At 44.9% G+C, this 16,691-nt stretch overlaps 2 protein-coding genes across 2 annotated transcripts in view; both read left to right on the top strand.

Annotated features, from left to right (window-relative positions):
* Nucleotides 1-11,704, top strand: part of LOC133752852 (DDB1- and CUL4-associated factor 8-like) — a 68,167-nt gene extending 56,463 nt beyond the window's left edge. Inside the window, exons 2-4 of the mRNA XM_062183139.1 lie at nucleotides 10,871-11,032; nucleotides 11,128-11,307; nucleotides 11,544-11,704. Of these exons, the coding sequence (XP_062039123.1) occupies nucleotides 10,871-11,032; nucleotides 11,128-11,307; nucleotides 11,544-11,704 (503 nt within the window). The remainder of the gene's footprint in view (nucleotides 1-10,870; nucleotides 11,033-11,127; nucleotides 11,308-11,543) is intronic.
* A 1,769-nt stretch (nucleotides 11,705-13,473) lies between these two features.
* LOC133752851 (melanoma-associated antigen B10-like) lies at nucleotides 13,474-14,511 on the top strand. Its single transcript, XM_062183138.1, has one exon. The coding sequence runs from the start codon at nucleotides 13,474-13,476 to the stop codon at nucleotides 14,509-14,511; it is 1,038 nt and encodes a 345-aa protein (XP_062039122.1).
* The last annotated feature ends 2,180 nt before the right edge of the window (nucleotides 14,512-16,691 follow it).

Here is a 16,691-nt window from a genome sequence, read left to right as displayed (position 1 = left end):
CTATTCTAACCAGATACTCTAAATTCTCTTGGCACCTTTAACAAACTTTCTAAAAATCAAAGTTCTAAATTCTCTAAACTTTTGGTATCTTCAAAAGGGCCCCTGGAGATATCAAAAGATATATCTCTCATCTTACAGAGATAATAACCAATTGGGGTGTTTAAAAGTGCTGCCAAGATGTAAAATGATTCAACACTCTACTAAAATTCCTTACAACCCACAGAAACAGGCTATGGTGGAAAAAAAACCATCAATGCCTCAAAAAACAGTTATTAAAACAAAAAGGGGGAGTGGCTACCCCCCATCTACAGTTACATAAGGCCTTGTTTACCATCAATATTTTAAATTTTTCAAAAGGGTCAAGGGAGTCAAGGTTCCAAAAACATGGGGGACATTTAACCCCTAAACCTCAGAGATGGAGAGACCCTCTCACCCGACTCTGGAGAGGGCCTGACCCACTGATTCAGTTGGGAAGAGGATTTGGCTGTGTGTTCCCCATAGGGGGAGTTGACTCCAATTTGAATACTGGCCAGAAATATCAGGCCTATGCCCGATGCAAGTAACAACCCACCCAGCGAGCAGTTTGCCCCTGAGGGAGATCCCCTTGTCTTTCCTCTTCCAAAAATGGATGGAGATCGAAATCCAAAGGCAGGCGATGATGTGGACGCTACTCTCCGCTGTGATCCTGAAGTGCCCAGCCTAGTGACGGGGGATTCGATGACCCAAACGAGATCATCAAAACACTTCAGGAGGACCTGAAAAAGACGAAGAGAACTCCAAGAAAGCCTCTTTTGGACGAGCCTTAATGGACTCTTTCCCTACCTCTTCTCTCTTCTTGGACTACTTCTTGCCCTGCTTTTAATCCTTGCTATTGGCCCATGCATAATAAATAGGCTTAGGCAACAAGGGTAAGACAGGTTGAGGTTCATTACTAGAGGCTGCTAGCCACAGAGGGCTACGATCCCCTGAACTAGGGAAGCGCCCCCGGTGCTCTCCACATTGCCAATGACGGGTAAGATTCCGGATGGACCGGAACAACCTAAGACAGGCGGTGGAAAAAGCTCACCACGCCCCCATAATTACAAGTCACGCGACACCCCAAGACGGGTAAAGCACCCAGCGTCCTGCACCAACCTAAGACAGGGCTCATGGCCAAGCTGCCTGGGTTACCAATGACAGGTAAGGGCAAGGACGGCTGGGGGCAACCTAAGACAGGGATCGCGTGCTAAAACAAAAAGGGGGAATCTGTGGGGCATGAGCGCGGCCAGGCCAGGCCAGGCCCGGGGGCTCCGCATGCGCAGCTGCTCCAGGGTGCCCCCGCCCGAGCTGCGCGGAACGAAGCCACGCGGAGCCAAGTAAGATGGCGCCCAGAGGAAGTAAGATGGGCGGAATCCAAAGTTGTTTACCACTAAAACTAACTGGCTGCGCAACATCAGGGGAGGTAACAAAACTAGTAACAAGTGTATAGACATAGGGCTAGTCCTATAGAAATCCCCCCATAAGGTGATTTTTTAAGTGATTGGTTGGCCCTTAGCCCTGCCCCAATGACTCTGCAGTTTTGTGTTATAAAAGGTACTATTATGTAAAAGGTGACTGAGTCCTTGCTACTAGACTTGGCTCCCCGCTGCGTCTGATTGTCTCCGGGACCAGGAGGCTGGGGAACGGGCGAGCGGCGCGCTTACCTTTCCTCGGACCCAGTCCATCCTGTACGGGTGGACTAAGACCCAACACCTCCCCCTGTCTCTCTTCTCTCTGTCTCTCTGTCTCTCTCTCTCCCTCCTCCTTTCAAATAAACAAAAATAAATCAATAAAAATCTGAAAAGGAAAACAACGTCATTACTGTAAGAAAGTTATATAATGTACAATTTATAGTCTATTATGATATAATATTTCTAAATTATGTAAATATAACATTTAAGAAATACATATGAAAATTTAAGCAATGCCAGTCTAAGCAAATTTGCTAATTACTTATACGAATTTTCCCCTCTTCTATTTTTAAGCATCATGAAAGATTTTAAGACAGGAACAGGAGCCAATAATGAGTTGTGCTGCAACTTGCAACACCAGCATCCCTTATAGGAGTGCTGGTTCAAGTCCTGGCTGCTCAAATTGCAATCTAGGTTCTTGCTCATGAATATGGAGAAGAAGATGATGGCCCAAGTACACGGGCCTCTGCTACCTATGTGTGAGATCCAGATGCAGTGCCAAATTCCTGGTTTCCACCTGGCCCAGCCACAGCATTTATAGCCATTTGGGGAGTGAGCCAAATCTCTCGCGCTCTCTCGCTCTCTCTCTCTCTCTCTCTCTCTCTGTGCATGTGTTTGTGTGTGTTACTGTCTATCTATCCTTCTCAAACTGTGTCACTGTGTCTTCAAAGCCTTCAAATACATAAATACATTTTCTAAAAGATAAGAAACAAATTAATTCTACTCAAAATTTGCATTGGATTGTTTCTCCTAGTGGTTAAGATTCAGCTTAAGGGTCTGGTGCTGTGGCATAGCGGGTAAAGCCAACGCCTTTAGTGCCAGCATCCCATATGGGCGCCGGTTCGGGATCTTCCTGCTCCACTTCCGATCCAGCTCTTTGCTGTGGCCTAGGAAGGCAGTGGAGGATGGTGAGGTGTTTGGGTCCCTGCACCTGCGTGGGAGACCCGGAGGATGCTCCTGGCTCCTGGCTTCGGATCAGCACAGCTCTGGCTGTTGTGGCCAATTGGGGAGTGAACCAGCTGATAGAAGACCTCTCTCTCTCTCTCTCTGCCTCTCCTTCTCTCTGGGTAACTCTGACTTTCAAATAAGTAAATTAAAACAAAAAAGATTCAGCTTAAGATGCCCAAGTGAAATATCAGAGTTCCTGGGTCTGATACCAGACTCTGGCTCCTGACTCTACCTTCCTGCTAATGCAGACCCCGGGGAGGCAGCAGTGATAACTCAAACTGGTTGTGCTTCTGCACCCACATGGGAAACCTGAACTGAGTTTCTGGCTCCTGGATTCAGCCCCTAGCCTAGACCAAGAATACTGTGGCACTGAGGGAATGAATTAATGAATGAGTGCTCACTCTCTCTGTCTCTGACACTCTCTCTCTCCCTTATTCACTGTAAAATAAATATTTTTAAAAAGATTCCTCTTGGAGCCGGTGCTGTAGCACAGTGGGTTAAACAGGTGTCTGCAGCACCTGCATTCCATATGGGCATGAGTTTAAACTCTGGCTTCTCCACTTCTCATCCATCTCCCTGCTAATGCTCCTAGTAAAGCAGTAGAAGATGGCCCAAGTGTTTGGGCCCCCACACCCATGTGGGAGACCTGGAAGAAGCTCCTGGTTCCTGGCTTTGGCCTGATTCTGCCCCAGCTGTTGCAGCCATTTGGGGAGTGAACCAGAGGATAGAAGATCTCTCTGCCTGTCCCTTCCTCTCTCTATATAACTCTGCCTTTCAAATAAATAAATAAAATAAATCTTTTTTTTTTTAACTTTTATTTAATGAATATAAATTTCCAGTGTACAGCTTATGGATTACAATGGCTTCCCCCCCCCATAACTTCCCTCCCACCCGCAACCCTCCCCCCTCCCGCTCCCTCTCCCCTTCCATTTGCATCAAGATTCATTTTCAATTCTCTTTATATACAGAAGATCAATTTAGTATAAAGATTTCAACAGTTTGCACCCACATAGAAACACAAAGTGAAACATACTGTTTGAGTACTAGTTATAGCATTAAATCACAATGTACAGCACATTAAGGACAGAGATCCCACATGAGGAGCAAGTGCACAGTGGCTCCTGTTGTTGACCCAACAAATTGACACTCTAGTTTATGGCGCCAGTAACCATCTTAGGCTGTCGTCATGAGTTGCCAAGGCTATGGAAGCCTTCCAAGTTTTCCGACTCTGATCATATTTAGACAAGGTCATAAAAGAGAGAGTGAGGATAGTAACCAATGATCCTAAGAGTGGCATTTACCAGGTTTGAACAATTATACAGCATTAAGTGGGGAAGAGGACCATCAGTACACACATGTTGGGAGTAGAGCCATTGGTGGTAGAGTAGAGGTTATGATTACAAAGGAATGAGGCCCAAGTGCACTAGACAGGGCCTAGAACAAAGGACAGAGTCATTATTAGAGGAGCTAAGAAAGGTGCTGTCTAAGCTACAATTAAGTTTTCTGATTGAGAGGCAAATAGAACCTGACAGAAGCGGCTTGATAATAATCTGGTGGGCTTTAGGCCTTGTAAATTCAGAGGCCCAGACCTATCTATCTCTTCACATGGGGTATATCCTAAGGGAGGTGTGAACCTCCTAGGGGAAGGCACTCTGTTGACTTTCATTACTTGGCTGGCCTGGGAGGAGAGCTGGCCAGGTAAAGGCAGGGGGCATCTCTAACAAGAAATTTACAGTTCTGCCTGCAATGTTGCTGACCCTACTTGACCATCCCCTCAGCTGCAGTGGTCACTTTGGAGGTTGGGCTGAGTGAAGGGCTTTTCAGCTTAGAGCCAATAAGATCTGTGGCTCTGACCTGGGCATCCTTCGACTCCAGGGCAGGTCCATTTCCAGTGATCCAACTCTTGGCAGAGCTGCCAGGTCTCAAACATGACTGAGACCAGCCCAAGGACATGGGCTGCTTTCCACTGCTCTTCCAGGAATAATAGCAGGGACCTGGATCAGAAGCAGAGCAGAAAAGATTCCAACAGGCACTCAGAAACGGGAAACAGATGTCACAAGCAGTGGCTGAACCGGTTGTGCCCCAATGCTGTCCTGTGTTACATATTTTTTCACTTCTTAAGCTCGTTTTTTACTTTAAATGAATTTTGTCAGGGGACAGGAATGGTTCAGTGATTAAGATGCCACTTGATGTACCTGTATCACATATCCGCGTGTCTGGCTCCAGTCTTAGCTGTGGTTGATTCCAGCTCCTACCAATGTGCTGGAACAATCAGATACTGGACCCTTGCAAACATGTGAGAGATCCACATTGACTTTGTGGCTGTGGCATGACCCAGGCACAGCTGTTGTGGGTTTCTGAAAAGTGAAACAGCAGATGGATCCCTCTCTTCCCCTCTCTCTTTCTCTCTCTCTCTCTCTCCCCCTCTCCATTTAAAATAAACTAAAACAAATAAAACTTTTAAAAGGAAAAAATACAAAGTCAATAAATGTGAGTACTATCAGCATATTCTATATAATATACAATTTATAATATATTATAGTAATATTTATAAATTATATATAAATATAGTATTTGAAAATACATGTGAGTATTTAAGCAACATCCCTCTAAGCAACTTTGCTAGCTACTTATTTGAATTTTTAACCTCTGTTCTTCTATGGTTAAGTAGCATGAAAAACTATAAGCTAGGAACCAGGGCCAGCAGAGTGGCACACTCCATTACACTGCCATTTGCAACAACAGCATCGCTTATGGGAATGCTGGTTGAGGTTCTGGGCTTGCTACTTCTGATCCAGTTTCCTGCTAAGGAACCCAGGAAGGCATCAGATGATGGGCCAAGTATATGGGCCTCTGTCAACTTGTGGGAGACCCAGATGGAATGTCCAACTGCTGGCCTCAGGCAGGCCAAGCCCCAGCATTTATGGCCATTTGAGCAATGAGGCAGTGGATGGAAGTTCTCTCTCTCTTGCTCTTGATAACTCTTGCCTCTCTATTTCTCCCTCTAAGTCTCTGACATTGAGCTTGTCAAAGAAAAAAATATGTATTTTTTAATCTTAGAATACAAATTTATGTACTCGAAACTTGCATTGAGGGGTGGGTATTTGTCCTAGAGGGTAAAATTCAAGTTAAGATGCCCAAGTTCCACATCAGACTTCCAGGGTTTGGTACCAGGCCATGACACCTCCTGACTCCACCTTCCTGTGACTGCAGACCCGGGAAGGCAGCAATAATGGCTCAAAGTGCTTGTGTTCCTGCTATCCACATCAGAGATCTGGATTGTGTTTCTGGCTCCTGCATCCAGCCCCCAGCTTGAATGAGGGCTGTTGTGGCATTTGGGAGTGAACCTGTGAATGTAAGTCCCCTATCCCTCTGTCTCTCTTCCTATATCTCTACTTCCCTGTGGAAGAATTTTTTTTAAAGATTTATTTACTTATTTGAAAGGCAGAATTACAAAGAGGCAGAGGCAGAGGTAGAGGTAGAGGCAGAGGCAGAGAGAGAGAGAGAGAGAAAGAAAGAGAATCCTCCATCCACTGGGTCACTCCCCAGATGGCTGCAATGGCCAGAGCTGGGCCTATCCGAAGCCAGGAGCCAGGAACCAGGAGCTTCTTTGGGATCTCTCACACACATGCAGGGGCCCCAGCAGAGGAGCAGCCGGGACATGAACCAGTGCCCACATGGGATGCCAGCGCCGCAGGTGGAAGATTAGCCCACTATGCCACAGCTCTGGCCCCCAGATTGGAACTTTAAAACCCAGACATACATATACATGAGAAAATAGATTTTGGAACATTCACTGCAGTCCTAGGAGTATTAGTTTTTGAGGATGTTTTAAGTCTGTAGTTCCTGTTCTATTATTCCTGTTCTTAGACTTAGAAACTTAGAAAAAGGCAATGCTAATGTGTTTCCTAATTTCTAGAAGCATACTAAAAATACAAACTAAAAATTATGACAGATGATATGCCTAAATTATAAGATGATGAAAGCATTCTTTTCCCCCTTTAAAACTACCTCTGTATTGCCACGAATCTCAACTCATCCCCAGGTCTAATAATTGGAAACAAATATGGAAACCAGTAATTGATTAACACTTTAAAAATGAGTCAGGGACAGGAAATACACACAGCAGTTAAGAACTCACTTGGTACACCCTCATCCCATATTGGAGTGCCTGGTTCAAATCCTGGCTCTGCTTCGGATTCCAGCTTCCTGATAACGCATTCCCTTCAAGGAGCAGATGATGACTCAAAAGCACGGGTCCCTGGCACCCACATGGGAGACTCAGATAAAGTTCCTGTCTCCTGACTTCCAGAAGCCTTTCCCAGCACTGGATGTTTTGTGCATCTGGGAAGTGAACCAGCAGATGGCAGATTCGTTCTCGCTTCTCTCTCTCTCTCTCTCTCTCTCTCTCTCTCTCTCTCTCTGTATGTGTGTGTGTGTTGGTATGTGTGTCCATGCATGCGCTCTGTCTCAAATACAATTAAAGTAAGTATATTTTAAATGGGGCAGAGATTAATAATGTGTAAAACTGTTAGGGCTCAAGACACTTTCAGTAAAGTAGGGACTATAAGCCCACTGATTAAATATAAATTTCAGGTGCAGCCCAAGTAGCAGAGAGGGGTAAAGATGCCTGTTGCACAAAAGACTTGCCAAAATCATCTTAGACCATAATAGCTGGTTCATGATTATAAAATCAATGTGAATATCAAAATTTGATCTCTCTGAGAATAACCACATCAGTTGCATAAATAAGCCACAGTGACTAATTTTGGGCAAAGTGCCACCTCCTTATGAAATGAACAGCTAAAAAGCTAGTCCTTCTAGACAAAGGCTAGGCAATGTATAAATTTCTCCTGTACTATATCTTACTCCCTTCTTTGAGGCTTATGCCTTATAATTTCTATGTATAATTAATTTAGTTCACATAAACATTTATTTGTCTTAAATTAGCTTATTATTCTTGTCTGTTTAACATGTTGGATATTTCTTAGACTTTTATTATAATTAGGCAGTAATGAGATTCCTTTGTGATAATAATGAATGTTTATTAGTAACATTTTATATGGGTAAACTACCAGATTATTTTGTAATAATTTGAGCTTCAAAAAGTTACTCACCTAGAACTTATATAGCCTTAATTGCAAAGCATATTTTTGTTAGGTTTGGGAATTGGTTATCTATGACCAAATATATTAGAAATCAATTACAGAATAAAGAGTAAGTGATCTCTAAAACAACTGATATTGAGATTGAGATCAATTGAAGAATATATAAAGAATGGGGCCAGCTTTGTTGTGCAGTGTGTCGAGCCACTGCCTGTGATACTGGCATCCCTTCTCTGGAGTACTGGCTCAAATCCTGGCTGCTCTGCTTCCAATCCAGCTCCCTGCTATTGTGCCTGGGAAAGCAGCAAAACATAGCCCAAGTAGTTGGACCCCTGTTACCTAAGTGGAGACCTAGAAGGAATTCCTGGCTCCTGGCTTTGACCTGGCCCAGCCTGGGTAGTTATGATCATTTGAAAGCGAACCAGCAGATGAAAGACCTCTTTCTGTCTGTCTCTCTGTCTCTCTCTCTCTGTTACTCTGTCTTTCAAATAAATAAAATGCATATTAAAAAAGAATATATAAGGGCTGGCGCTGTTGTGTAGCAGGTAAAGCCAAAACCTGCTTCACTGGCATCCCATAGGGGTGCTGGTTCGTGTCCTGGCTGCTTCACTTCCCTGCTAATGTGTCTGGAAAAGCAATGGAGGATGGCCCAAGTGCTTGGACCCCTGCACCCACGTGGGAGACCTGGAAGAAGCTCCTGGATCCTGGTTTCAGACCGGCCTAGTTCAGACTATGGCAGTCATCTGGAGAATGAACTAATGGATGCAAGATTCTCTCATTCTCTCCCTCTCTCTGTAACTCTGCCTTTCAAATAAATAAATAGATCTTTAAAAAAAGAATATATAAACAATGTCATCAATTATATGAAAAGCATAAATGCAGTATAATTATTCAAATATTTGACCTATGTTTATCAATGAATTAAAGTACATAATTAAGCATTATCAAAATAAAGCTTATTGGATATTCATTTTTTCCTTAATCTTCTTTTCATTCTATTCTTATTCTATATTTGTATTTTTACAACAAATATTCAAAAAAGTTCATTTAAAATGCATATTATGGGGGCTTGCTTTGTGGCATAGGGGGTAAAGTTGCTGCCTATGACTCTACATCCCACATGGGCACAATTTCATGTCCCAGCTGCTCCACTTCTGATGCAGCTCTCTGGTAATAGCCTAGGAAAAGCAGCGGAGGATGTGCCAAGTGTTTGGGTCTTGGCCACCCACATGGGAGACCAGATGAAGTTACAAGCTCCTGGCTTTGGCTTGGCCCAGCCCTGGCCATTGTGGCCATCTGGGGAGTAAACCAGCAGATGGAAGATCTCCCTCTCTGTCTCTCCTTCTCTCTCTGTAACTCTGACTTTCAAATAAATAAATAAACTTTTTAAAATGCTTCTTAAGAAAATGTATAGATTAAAAAATGTATAGATTAAAAAAAAGCACCAAAATAAACTTATGTCTTAATTCTATTTTCCACAAACTTTTTGAAGTACCCTCATATATTCAAACTATAAAATATTCATGCACTACACGTAAAGCTCTTTAATATGTTCTGTGAGAAACAGTTCACACAGTACTCAGAGGGATATTTATAGCTCTAAATAGATTAGAAAAAAAATCCAAAAAAATTTTAAACATGCAAAAATTCAAGAAACTAGAAAACAATAACATATTAAATCAGAAGAAGTAGAATATAGAAATTAATGAATATAAATACAGAAACTCTGAATAAGACAGTGGAGCCAAATAACAAAAACAAATTCTTTGAAAAAATATAAAGTGGACAATTTTATAGCTATCACCAATCACAAAAGAAAAAATAAGTGATACCAGTTAAATAATATTGTACAAAAAGAAAGAATTTAAAGTATATAAGAACACAAGAAATAGCATTACCACATGGCAGATAAAGAATGCTTTCTATGTGAAGATATATTTCACCTAATAAACTCAGAAGTAATGTGGTCTGTTTACTTTTTATTTCTTTAACTATTTAGTGTAACATTAAGCCTCTGGCTATAATGTAAATTAAAAACAAGTTATCTCAAAAATAAAAAGTAAAAATGAAGATTAAAAGCAACAAAAAAGAATACATATAACCATTAAATTTGAAATTGCAAATGAAAGGGGCCTGCGTTGTGGCACAATAGGTTAAGCTGCCACCTGGGACACCAGCATCCCATATGGGAGCTGGTTGGAGTCCTGGCTGCTCCACTTCTGATCCAGCTCCCAGATAATGTGCCTTGGAAAGCAGCAGCAGATGGCCTGAGTGCTTAGGCCCCTGCACCTGTGTGGGAGACCCAGCTGCAGATCTAGGCTCCTGGCTTTGACCTGGCCTGGCCCTGGCCATTGCAGCCATTTGGAGAGTGAACCAGTCTTTCAAAGAAATAAAATATAAATTTTTTGAAAAAAAAAAAAAAAAAAGGACACTTGAGCCAAGTGCATCCACACAGAGACAAAGGACATGTTACATACATGGCAATTCCAAGATAGCAGTGAATACATTCTGTGCCCAAGGAATGTAAAAATGCTATTGACGCAAAGGAAAAACTGCCTAACATGCTACCATATTAAGAGAGGAGATTTTTAAAGGCATTTGAACATTTTCTAAGGTACAGAAAAAGCTTTTGGAAAAAAACAATCAACACAAACACATTCAACAGCATTTAGCAAACTGACTCCTATTTTCCAAAATGTATATGTTAGGAGCATTTCCATTAAAGTAAAAAACACGACATAGCAGTACGCTACCAGAATACATGTGCATAATATAAAAACAAAAAAAAAGATTCCAGAAGTATCAAAAAGGAATAGAAATTATTTGGCGAAATATAATCCTTTTAGAAAACCCAAGAAAAAGCAATGAATAATTAAAATGAGTCATTTGTAATGTTTTACCATAGTAAAACTAAGAGCCTTGGTGGACAAATAATAGAGCATGTATATAATACATCTGTTGCTATAATGCGAGTGAAAATTAAAGTGAATTTCACTATATAGTACAACACAATGCTAAATAAAATCAAATCTGAGTCTCAGAAAATTATGCAAGTCTCTACAGAAAGCGTATCTTCGGGAAAATTCCCACACGTCTAAATTTGGCTAGTGAAGAGACAGGAGGGTCACTCTGAATTTTCTGTTCCGGCTCAGCATCTGTCCCGAGCCCCCTACCTTGTGCCGCAGTCTCGCCATCGCACATCACGGATGGGAAGCAACCTCATTCTTTCTAAGGGTACAAGTTTCGAAACTGTCCAGAGCTTACGGGGAGGTGACATTCCCCACAGCGGACTTTAACAGTGAGCCAGGGTACAAAACACGGACTTACCCCCGAGGAGAGAACTTATGGTACCTCCCATTCGGTAGCACAGGCTTCGCCGCAAATCCACGGGGCCACCCCCGTGGCCATCTTGGAAGGTCCCACGCAACAGCCGCCGGATATGCTGCCCCCCGACTTCCGCTCCCGGAGTTTGCTCGAGTACCGACCGCTGCGCCAGAGGGGTAGCGTCGAGTCGACGGACGGAGGAGACCAGGCCTCGCCAGCCGGTAAGACCACTGGGTGAGGTCTCAGGAGACCGTCTACCCACGGGAAGAGAGCCCTGTAGTCCCGCGGCTGCCACCAGCCTTAAAAAGCCTCAGGCAGGGGTCACTGGATTTTTTTTTTTTGCCCTCCGAAGCCCCCTTCTGGGGTCTCTGAAAAAATTGAACCAGAATACTGGCGTTAACCCAGAGGCCTATGATCAGCCGCTTATGAATTGAGTGAAACTGGCCCTCCCCGCTAGCGGAAAGATCCGCGCAGACCACGGCAACCACTGTTAGCCTGGGAAGACGCCAAACGTACGCCGCTTCTGCCCCTAGCGGCTCGGGGTCTGCCTCACGATCAGCGAAATGCCCCCTATGGGAGCTGGGTGAGAAAGTCCCGGAAGAGTGGAGAACTTTCTAGAGCGCCGCCTTTCTGTCAGCCCTGGGAGGCTCCTGGCGTGGCTGTAAGGCCTAGCTGCTCAGTTGTGGAGGCCGGCAGGGGGCAGAGGGCCACGAAGGCGTGGGGGCAGGGAACATGGCGGGGCGGGGTGGGGCGGGGCTGGCAATAGGAGGTGGGGGGTGTGACAAGAGACGGAGCGGCGGGGCGAGGAGGGGGGAGAGGTGGGAGGAGAAGCTGCGGCGGGGGTTGGGGGAGCAAGGGAGCGATGGATCGCAGTGGGGGGCAGCTGTGGGGGTAGTATCTGCAGTGCTACAAGAGGTGGGGTGGGGTAGGGGGTGGAGCCTCGGGGAGGAGGGGGTGAGAGAGTCTGGAGGGTGGATCGCTGGGAGAGGGCGGAGCAGTAGAAGGTAGGGGGACATGGAGGCATAGGGGGAGGGGGAGAAGTAAGGGGAAGGTGAGTTAGGGGACTAAGGGGAGGTGAGGCGGGAGGTACGGGAAGGGGGGGTCTGAGGGAGGGGGGTAGGAGCGAGGGGAGCTGCAAGTAGGGTTGGGGAAGAGGCGCGGGGAGAGGTGTGGGGGGAGGGGGTCCGAGGAGGGGAGGGTGGCATAGATGCGCAAGAGCCTGGGTCTAAGGCTAGACAATTCAGGCAAGCAGAAGGAGCTGTTTTGGGGCTGCCCGGGGGTTAAGTTTAGAACTCTGAGCAGAGGCTGAAGGGACTTTTTCACCCAGTACAATTGGGGCCCACAGAGTACCACTGCCCGCTAGGAGCCCTAATGGCTCATCAGCATGGCTTTCTGGTAAAGGTATACTTTATTTAATCCTTAGTAGTCAGAAGGGTGACTTGGTCTGACAGGGCAGCAGTGGGTCATTGAAGGGAGGTGATCCCAGTCTCTTCTGGGATCCCAAGTACAGACTGAGGGCTGCAGATCCTGCCTTTGTGGACAGTCTGGGGAAGCCCTGGGAATATCTCATTCTGTCAGTCAGTACCCCCCCCCCATACACACACCTGCATACTTTGTGACATCAAGTGAATGCAAGTCTTGGTCTGATTGGTAGAGACCCCCAGTCTGCAGAGGGGATGGTACCAGGCAGTATAGCTAAAGGGGGCCATGAACTTGAATATTGAGATGACCCTGGGGGTTTTGCAGAGACCTACACAAGCTGCCCTTCCTAACGGGGGCCTTAGCGAAAGTATGTTATTCTGTGGCCTCACTATTTTCCTCTTCCGGAGTCTCGGGAATATGAAGGCCTTGCTTTTAAGGGGTAGTTCTCAGGTCAGCTGGGAAAAGGAGAATCAGGTCCTATAAGGAGTGAGTGTGAGGACTGATCGGTCTAATTACCCCGGCATAAAAAGGGTCTCACAGAACTCTGCCATTGCTGCCATCCCAGAGTGTCCCCAAGCATATAGGATCAAATGAGATTTCCTCTCAAATGCTCCTAAGTGTATGTTGAAAAAAAATATCCCCAACCCCAGAACAGCAGTGTTGCCACAGGGTCTGGACCTACCAGATACTGTCAGCCCCCAGTGAAACGCAGGTCAGGCTGGACAACTGAAGCCTAAGGCACCCTGTAATTATTTCTGTAAGGAAAAGGCACATCAGAGGAGTGAAGTCTCGGGTGTTCCTTGAGAAGTGCCCTCGAGGAAACCTGTGGAGGTGGCCTCTGAGAGCCAACATAGTATCTCTCTGCTGAAGCAGGGATCACACCATCCCATCCTGTTTGTTCCAGGCCACTGCATCTCCTGCCATCTGTCCCATCCTCCTGCCTGCCATCTCTGACCAAAGTCATCATGCCCCGGGGTCAGAAGAGTAAGCAACGTGCCCGTGAGAAACGTCGCCAGGCACGAGGACAACAGGAGAGTGTGGAACACGCTCAGGCCACTGTAGTGGAGGAAGAAGAATCGCCCTCTTTCTCAGCTTCCAATACCGAAGATGTTATCGAAGAGCTACCTGGTGCTGCAGCACCCAGCAATGAGCAAGAGCCTGAAATGGCCACTGGTGCTGCTGCAGTTGTTTCATACGCAAGATCTAAAGAAGGCACCAACAACCCAGGTAGAGAAAGGCCAAGTGCCTCACAGGCCCGGGCTGCCATGAAGCACTTGCAAAGTGGCCCTCTAGCTGAGAGGGTTGCCATGCTGGTGCATTACCTGCTCTACAAGTATCAAGTGAGAGAGTCTGTTACCAAGGCAGACATGCTGAAAAATGTAATCCAGATGTACAAGCATCACTTCCCTGAGATCCTGAAGAAAGCCTCAGAACGCCTGGAGCTGGTCTTTGGCCTTGATATTAAAGAAGTGGATCCCAACAGAAGCATTTATGTCCTGGTCAACAAATTGGAGCCAAACTACAACGCAAGAGTGACTGATAACAGAGGTGTGCCGAAGACAGGCCTGCTGATGATTATCTTGGGTGTGATCTTCACAAAGGGCAACTGTGCCACCGAGGAGCAAGTCTGGGAAGTGCTGAATATGATGGGCGTATATGAAGATAGCATTCACTTCATTTTTGGGGATCCCAAGAAGCTCGTTACCGAAGATTTGGTGCAGGATAGGTACCTGGAGTACCGCCAGGTGCCCGACAGTGATCCTCCACGCTATGAGTTGCTGTGGGGTCCAAGATCTTATGCTGAAACCAGCAAGATGAGAGTCCTTGAGTTTTTGGCCAAGATTCATGATACCGTGCCCAGTGCCTTCCCAGTCTGGTATGAAGAGGCACTGCAAGATGAGGAAGAGAGAGCCCAAGCCAGAGTTGCGGCCAGGGCTCGCATTAGTGCCTTGGCCAGAGCACGTTCCAAGGCCTTGACCAGCAGCCTTCCTTGCCCCAAGTAAAGGCTAAAGAAGATACTTTACTATTTTTGAAGAGGACAGTTCATGAATTAATGTTCTCACTAGTAAAGTATCGGGAGATGCTGTGTTCCTATGTTCCTGTTTTGTGTGGTAACTTGGAAATTTGTTTAAATGTTGCATCTTTTAATTGAAAGTTTATATAACTTCTGAATTCAAATTTATGAGTGATATAAGTCATACATTTATTGATGTTTAAAATGTTTTGAAAGTATGAATTTTCCTATTTTATGTAATAAATTAGGAAAACTCCCATTTTATTTAGTGATGCCAAGCAAGATAAAATACTAATGGAAATGTGAAAGGATTAAGTAGTAAAATGGTTGGAATTAGAAAGAGAAAAAAGTAAAAGATGATAACTTTTGCATTCCATTTCACTTTCAGTCTGTTTTGTAAAAGTAAGAATTATATACTTGGATATGATTAACTTATTCAAGAATGTTGGAGAAATTAATAAATTATACTTCTTGAAAACTGTCTCATTTGTTTCGCAAACATTACTCAAGCACTTGCTTTTTGGAAGACTCAGTACTGTTAGGCAGGGAGACAGACATGGGCCTGTGTGTGAAGAAGAAAGGAAGTTTCTGAGGTTACTAGACCTGGATGCCTTGAAACCAACCCAACACTTGCATATCGGAAGTCCCGCCCAACAACATCATAGGAGAGGTCCTGCACTCTGGAATCTTCCTGTTCCTGTCTGATAACAATGTAGGGGAGATCCTGCACCCAGGGACCCTCCTGTCTGATAATACTCTAAGTGGGGTCCCATGCCTGGGAAGCTTTCTTTATGGTAGCATTCCAGACAGGAGACTGGGGAAGAAAAATCCGAAGTTCGCCCTGTATGCACAAAAAGCTCCAGTCTGTGCGAAGGCAGACACTCAGTTTTCTGCCTCAGTGCCCTTCTTTATCTGTCAGGTGTACTTCATTAGTTATCGTCTGAACTCTTTTCTTGAGAAGACCGAGATCACCAGCCAGCCTAACCAAGGATACTCTTAGCAGGTGTTCTGCTTCTCTGGAGAAATTAGGGATGGTCCTATTTGCCTAGGCAAAACTCCCTTTTAGAGCCCCCTGGTGATGCAGCCATAGCTCTTTTCACATTTAAGGAAGTGAAGCAGATTTGAGAAGTGCCAAGCTTCAACTTCCAGCTGTACTGGTAATGGTACTAGTACTGGGGATATCTGGCTAATCAAGACCCACTCGTGTACACTGAATTCTAAGAACAGCTGTCATGTAAAAAAAAAATGGTGAGATTAGACCATAAAATGTAAAGAACAAGTCAAAAGAACGTGGGAGATAATATAACAGTAACCAAGTGAAAAATGTCTTGAGGCAAGTGATTTGGGGGCCTAGGGAAACTAAACTCTTAAATGTGAGTCACTTTTAAGTTAAGCTGAATGGTGGCTTAGATGAGGCCATGGCAATGGCAGTCAGGCCAGATTCTCAAAAAGGTGTGTCTAGAGTTAAAAGATTAATGCCTGGAAGGTGTCCTGCGTCTTTTTCAAAGTGTCCTTTGCCCAGTGTAATTAAGCACAGTGCACAAACGATGTGTTTCATGCACATCAGGTTCTGGGAGTTTCTGAGAAATGTTGATACCACCCCACATGAGTGTGCTCAGAAGGCATTCTGCTGACAGTATTTGCTCTGGTGTGGAAGAGACAAAGCTCTCTACATTTAAAATGCCCACTGCATTTTATTAGATTGTCCGAAGCATGTTTTGGCAAGCTCTTTAAGTGAAGGCCAGGTTTTTAAAAGTATTCATTTATTTGAGAGACAGGGGTGGGGGAGAGAAACAGCTCCCACCCACTGGTTCATTCTCCAAATGTCTGTAAAGGTGAAGGCTAAAGGCAGGAGCCTGGAACGCAATTCAAGTATCCCACATGGGTAGCAGGGACTCAGTAATTGAGCCATCACTGGTGCTCCCCAGGGTCTGCATTGGCAAACAGGAAGCTGGGGTCAGGATCTGCAGCCTGAAACTGAACTCTGGTACTCTAGTATGGGATTTTTAAAAAAGATGTATGTATTTGAGAGGCAGAGTGATGGGGATAGAGAAAGAGGTCTTCCATCTGCTGGTTCACTCCCCAAATGGCCACAATGACCTGGGCTGATCCAGACAGAAGCCAGGAGCTGGGAACTGTATCTAAATATCCCACATAGGTGGCAGTGAC

This window comes from Lepus europaeus, chromosome X (genome assembly GCF_033115175.1).
Source record: "Lepus europaeus isolate LE1 chromosome X, mLepTim1.pri, whole genome shotgun sequence".
Lineage (NCBI taxonomy): Eukaryota > Metazoa > Chordata > Mammalia > Lagomorpha > Leporidae > Lepus > Lepus europaeus.
This window is presented reverse-complemented; position numbering and strand designations above follow the sequence as displayed.

Bases quoted from the DNA above. Each gene is read 5' to 3' on its own strand.
- LOC133752851 (XM_062183138.1), top strand. From the start codon at position 13,474: ATGCCCCGGGGTCAGAAGAGTAAGCAACGTGCCCGTGAGAAACGTCGC.